General features: G+C 44.3%; 1 protein-coding gene across 1 annotated transcript; it reads left to right on the forward strand.

Moving 5' to 3' along the window:
* Positions 1-460: 460 nt before the first annotated feature.
* On the forward strand, positions 461-5,915 carry LOC107299574 (isocitrate dehydrogenase [NAD] subunit alpha, mitochondrial). The gene is made up of 11 exons (XM_015828942.1): positions 461-497; positions 1,945-2,007; positions 2,338-2,421; positions 2,606-2,720; positions 2,951-3,138; positions 3,333-3,466; positions 3,783-3,885; positions 4,161-4,225; positions 4,437-4,521; positions 4,608-4,760; positions 5,381-5,915. Exons 1-11 carry the CDS (start codon positions 471-473, stop codon positions 5,462-5,464), a joined length of 1,101 nt encoding a protein of 366 aa, XP_015684428.1. The 5' UTR covers positions 461-470; the 3' UTR covers positions 5,465-5,915.
* The last annotated feature ends 305 nt before the right edge of the window (positions 5,916-6,220 follow it).

The raw sequence follows: 6,220 nt of genomic DNA on the forward strand, positions 1-6,220 counted from the left end.
GACAGCTATTTGTCTGAAATGGGATAGGGTCTCCTGCTTGACAGGGGGTTGGTCTAGATGACCTCCAGGGTCCCTTCCAGCTCTGTTGCTCCATTCTAAGGCTTTTCTCCTTATTCTCCTCCATTCGCACGTGGAGAACCTGAATGCAGGTGAGGTCACGTGGCGAGTTCTAGTCCTTTGCATAGTCCCGCCCCCAACAGCTCTACGTGACGGGCCGACCAATCAAGAGAGGCACCTCCCCTGTCTCTGCGGAGGTGGGACGGGGCGTAATCCTCCACGCTTCCCACCAATCCGCTGCCAGCCCGGGGCAGTCGGCGGGCGCCGATTGGCCGGCGCATCCCCAGCGCAGCGCCGGCGAGGAGGCCGCGGCCGATTCCTTCCCTTCCGACCAGCGGCGTGAGCGTCAAGCCGGGTCGAGCCGGCGAGGAGGTGGAAGGGTCGCCACCGCCGCCACCGCCGCTCCCATCGCCATGGCTACGTCCTCCTGGGTTCCGAAGGTGAGGCGGGCCCTGAGGTGACCTTGGCTTCTCCCTCAGGAGGATTCCCCCGGGTGGACCGGTGGGAAGTCTCGCGAGATTTCGGCTGTTCCGCCCTTCCCGGCGTGTGAGGGGCATTCCGTGATTCCCGCTTGGGCGCCCTTTGACGGGGACGCCCTTGGAGCCTCGCGGGGCCCGGAACCACAACTCCCGGCAGCCTTTCCCTTGTTGGACGCGCGGGGGTTGCTGGGACCTGTAGTCCGACAGGGCCTTGAATCGAGCGCGGTCTTCGGCGCTTTCGATGGGACCGAATCACAACTCCCAGCAGCCTCCGCGGCAGGCCGAGAGGTTGCTGGGAGTTGTAGGCCTGTAACCTGCAGCCCGGTGGGAGTCTCTGCCCTTCCTGCTTGCCTCGTAGGCTGATCCCCCCCCCGCTGGCTGCGTCCTCACAACAACCCCGTGGGGTAGGCCAGGAGGAAGGGGTGGAGGACTGCTTGCAAGGTTCCCCCCTGGCTGCATTTGGGGAAAGGATTGCTGATATTTCCAGGCTGATCATTGTCTGCTGGATATTTATTATTATTATTATTATTATTATTATTATTATTATTATTATTATTATTATTATTAAGCCTGTCTTTTAGATATATAATATAAAATGATAGATCAGTGTAATTTTATGATATCCACATTATGTTGTCTATCACCCTTATATAAGTAATATTAGGGCCACCCCTTTGGTGAAATGGGCAGCATATAAAATAAAATTATTGCCATTTTCAATGATATGATGATCACCTGTCTTGTTTAATCTCTGCATTTGAAAAAGCTGGATCAAATTCCTTTGGTGTAAAGAATAAGCACAGTTCTTACCATGTGTAAATTTACCTTCTCCTCAGGGACTTGCTCAGTACAGTGGTTCTTAACCTTTTTGAATGAATCACCCCCTTGAGCCAATGAGGAAGTTGTCATCGCCCCCCTCTCAATCACAACATAGGAAATAATTCTTCAATTTATGCAAACACTTCTTTTGTTTTCTTTGAAATTGTCATCTGGACATATCGATGCAAATAATTTATTTCCAGTCTTTTTCCCATATCTCAACTGTGTGAAAAATTTTGGTGCCACCCGTCACTTTATTCCCAAACTTTCCTTTTGAAAGCCACCTTACTTCACTGTACGAAAAAGTCTCAAAGGTGTCCCCAAAACTTCTCGCTCCATCGCCCCCATATCGCCCCCTTTTTGTTCCTTCGCCCCCCTCAAAAATGAAATCGCCCCCTGGGGGGCGATATTGCCCAGGTTAAGAACCACTGATCTAGTAGACACAAAGCACATGCATGCACAGAAATAAACAAAATTGGGAGTTAGCCCTATCTAGCTGGTTTAAAAATCAGTGCTGATTTACTACAGCAGTTGCTTTCTGTTAGTCTGGCTGCTAAAATTAACTATATTCTTATTTTCATTGCTATAGTTCCTGCGTTTTCTTGAGGGGTTCAGAATTCAGAAACAGGTGACCAGAAATTTTGCTAGTACTGTAAGTATACTAGTGTAGTTTTTTTTTTCCCCTCCTCTTTTAAAGATACTTTACAAGAGGGTTATAGAATACCAAAATAAGACCATGCTGGCTGGGGGTTTCAGGAATTTAAAGTCCACACATCTTAAAGTTGCTAGCAGGTCAGGGAAGCCCAAGAAAATACAAACTGCAATCCTCTCATTGAGCAATGCAGAGTAAAAAATGCATAGAAATCACATGGCATCCTTTAAAGTCCAGATAATCTCCAGGATTATTTTTTTCTTTGAAATCAGTTTTAAGCATAGCATCTGGTGGATGAGGGTTTTTTATTTTATTTTATTTTTCTTCTAGCCTCAGACGGTAACACTGATCCCAGGAGATGGTATTGGGCCTGAAATTTCTGCTGCTGTGGTGGAGATTTTTGAAACTGCTAAGGTAACCTGGCCATGGATGGCTTCCTGTGTTAGTTATTCCTTCTGAATGAGCAGTGGCTTTATTCCTTGATAGCTTTATTCCTGCTCGATGCTCTGCAGATGTTTTTAAAAGTGCAATTTAATTGTCTAATTCTGAGGACAACAATCAGAGTGGTTGATAATTCAAAAAAAAAAAATGTCTTTAGGTCCCTGTTCAGTTTGAAGAAAGAATCGTGACTGCCATCCAAGGGCCAGGAGGGAAATGGATGATACCACAAGATGCCAAAGACTCTATGGACAAGAACAAAATAGGATTAAAAGGTACTTGGATGGAAAGAAAGGACAATTAAGTTTTGCTGCAGTTCTGGAAATAACCCCATCCTTGAATTCCTCTATATAAAGTTTTGATATATGCTGACAAGTTCCCATTTCTTGTTTCTTTGCGTGGCTGTAAAAAATATATATTGTTGCTTGGTTCACTGCCAGTTTCCTAATGTTGTGCTGCCAGTGAGCACTTTCCCACATCTCTTGTGCTTCTGCTTGTTCTCCAGGTCCTCTGAAAACACCCATAGCTGCTGGCCATCCGTCCATGAATTTACTGCTCCGTAAAACATTTGACTTATATGCAAATATCCGCCCTTGTGTGTCCATTGAGGGCTACAAGACCCCTTACACAGATGTGGACATCGTCACCATACGAGAGAACACGGAAGGCGAATACAGCGGCATTGAGCACATAGTACGTGGAACAAGTGGACAGTCGTGCTAGCCGTCCCACATGCGCAGATCATGCAGGCTGCTTGAAGTTAACAAATGCTTAAATGAAATTAACTTTTAACCCCATTTAATTCTCTTTCGCGGTGAAGATGTTTTTTCCAAGGTTTTCATAACCCCCTTTTTTCGCTACTCGCTTAACCTTTGTGTGTCTTTCAGATTGTTGATGGTGTTGTGCAGAGCATTAAACTCATCACCGAGGACGCAAGCAAACGGATTGCTGACTTTGCTTTTGAATATGCCAGGAATAATCAGAGGAGCAAAGTTACGGCTGTGCATAAAGCTAATATTATGTAGGTGGTGGTGATAAAATAACTCCAGGCCTTTCCAACCCTTAATTCCAATTTTCAAAATCCTAACTGCTTCCCCCCCCCCTTTTTTTTTTAATCAAATCAAGTTTTCTGATGCAAAACATTGTCAGAAAGAGATGTGGTGTATTGGAAGCTTATTTTTGGCAGATATTATTCAATTTAGACTCGATCCCTGCTCTCCTCTTTTCCAAATTAACTCACTAAAAGAAAGCTTTTATAATTGATTACCTACAAGTAAATAAAAAAACATGTTTGCATGCCTGGACCTCTAACCTCTAAAGCTTTTCTTTATTTGCAGGCGTATGTCTGATGGTCTGTTTCTGAGAAAATGTAGAGAAGCAGCAGAAAACTGTAAAGATATTAAATTTAATGAAATGTACCTCGACACTGTGTGTCTGAATGTGAGTATGTAATGTATGATCAGTCATTTAAGCCAGCGGCCCCCAACCTTTTGGGACCGGTTCTGTGGAGAGAGGTTTTTCCGCGGACCGGAGGGAGCCTGGTTCACCTGCTGCCTGCATCCCACGGATGGGGCTTTGCTTGTGTCTGCGGCCCGGTTTCTGGCATGCTGCAGATCAGTGCCGGTCCATGGAATAATCGGGCACCCGATTTAAGCAATCACTGTTCTGGTTGTGTTAAAAACAACTATTAACTTGTCTTTTTTTTTTTTCTTCAGATGGTGCAGGATCCATCTCAGTTTGATGTCCTGGTCATGCCAAATTTGTATGGGGACATACTTAGGCAAGTAGCTTTTGAGTTGATTGTGGTCCATCCAGGTGGGAGGTGTCTCCACAACTTCCCCTTCCAAACGTTCTGCTCTGGTGCAACCTGATTTTACTTCCCTGCTACAGAGCTTGGGGTTCTCCAATGGGGGTTATCAAATATCTTCCACTGCAAAGGCTAATTGTCTTTTCTCCCATCTCTTCTCTGTGCTTGTGTGTTTTTCTTCCAGTGATCTATGCGCAGGCTTAATCGGGGGTCTTGGTGTGACTCCTAGTGGGAATATTGGTGCTAACGGAGTTGCAATCTTTGAATCGGTAAGGTCTTACCTTGTTAGACTTGCCTTTTGGGGGGGGGGGGGTAACGATTGGTCAGAGGGAATGAGAATGCCTTCTCTTCGCAGGTACACGGAACAGCTCCGGATATTGCGGGAAAAGACTTGGCCAACCCAACGGCGCTTCTCTTGAGTGCTGTCATGATGTTGCGTCACATGGAAATGCAAGACTTTGCCATGAAAATAGAAACGGCTTGCTTTGAGACCATCAAAGACCAGAAGGTAGATTTTGCTAAGTTTCACCAAACTTTGGGATTCAGCTGGGGCCTGTTCTGGGATTGAATGCCTGTTTATTTAGGTTCAGGCCTTCCATATCTGAAATCACAGCACTTTTTCCAAAATTAGTTAGGCATTGACTAGGTCAGGAGTGGGCAACTATATAGGAACTTTACGACTAGTGGACTTCAACTCCCAGAATTTCTGAGCCAGCATCAGGGGTGGACAATTGTATAACTTTACGATTGGTGGACTTCAACTCCCAGAATTCTGGCTGGCTCAGGAATTCTGGGAGTTGAAGTCCACTGGTTGTAAAGTCATCATAATTGCCCACCCCTGGACTAGATGGTTCTATCACTCTTTGCTATTTCTACTGTATAAATGATGAGCATCAGGTGACAAGATGCCAAAAGTTGAATTTCATACCAGGGACTCAAAAGCAGGAACTGGGAATTTATTCTGGCTTTCAGTACAAATACTATAAAACAGAATCTTTATTTCTGGGTGCCCTATAAATCTGGTGGTAGAAAAATTAGATCAGGCAGCCTAGTCCTCTTTCCCGTTCATGAATGATCTTAAGTTCCATGCACAATGAACAAAATTTAATTTCCCTTTCCCAATTTTAGGTCTTGACCAAAGATTTGGGAGGCAACGCCAAATGTTCAGAGTTCACCGCAGAGATCTGTCGCAGAGTCAGAGCCATGGAATAGACGTCTTCTCCGTGTCCTCCTGTTTTCAATCCCCCCCTAAAGGATGCTGTTATTTATTATATGTCAGATCCATTTATCTTCTTTTTCTAGAAATAAACTCCTTTCCATTTCCATTGCTTGAAACAATGAAATTGTTAGCTGCCCCTGCATTTCAGACCCTTCCACGTTCCAGAAACGCTCCAAAACTTGAAGTATATATTTTTTTTCTCACCCCAGCAGTAGAAGACACTCCTCAAGCTGTCCTTAAGCAGCTTCCTGGCCTTAAAATAGCACAGAATATTTTTTTTCCTTTGGAAATAGACTTTTTTTTTTCATTACTAACACCTGGAACTTGCCCTTCCAAAGCTTAAAGACTTGAAGCTGTGGGCATTTCAACTATTGCACATAAAATGTCAAGTATCCAGATTTTAAGGGCAGAAGGAATATCATTCAGCGGTAAAACTTAACCATGTTAACCTGTTTCAGCTTCAGTATTTTTTTATATACATCTCTTGCTTGCTCTAGCATTTTCCAGCGCTGATCCGTTCTACCAATTGCCTTTGTCTGCCGCTGATTACGAAGGGAACGCTAATGCTTTATTTTTTAAATCTTTATTTATCTTGGTGAATATCAAATACGTATATATTTTGGGGTTGCTATGTATCTGCAGGCCGTTTGTATCATGCTTGGAGTTTATAGAGCTTTAGGTTATATTTCAGTGCATTACTCTGCAATGAACTGGGTTTCAAGGCACTACAGTAAAAAAGAAATCGGAAG

The sequence above is a fragment of the Protobothrops mucrosquamatus genome, unplaced genomic scaffold, assembly GCF_001527695.2.
Source record: "Protobothrops mucrosquamatus isolate PMUCROS unplaced genomic scaffold, P.Mucros_1.0 scaffold5129, whole genome shotgun sequence".
Classification (NCBI taxonomy): domain Eukaryota; kingdom Metazoa; phylum Chordata; class Lepidosauria; order Squamata; family Viperidae; genus Protobothrops; species Protobothrops mucrosquamatus.

Excerpts from the sequence above, each read along its gene's own strand:
- LOC107299574 (XM_015828942.1), top strand. The coding sequence starts at position 471 with ATGGCTACGTCCTCCTGGGTTCCGAAG. Across the intron at positions 2,008-2,337 it reads CCAGAAATTTTGCTAGTACT|CCTCAGACGGTAACACTGAT; the intron begins GTAAGTATACTA and ends TTTTTCTTCTAG. Across the intron at positions 3,886-4,160 it reads TCGACACTGTGTGTCTGAAT|ATGGTGCAGGATCCATCTCA; the intron begins GTGAGTATGTAA and ends TTTTTTCTTCAG.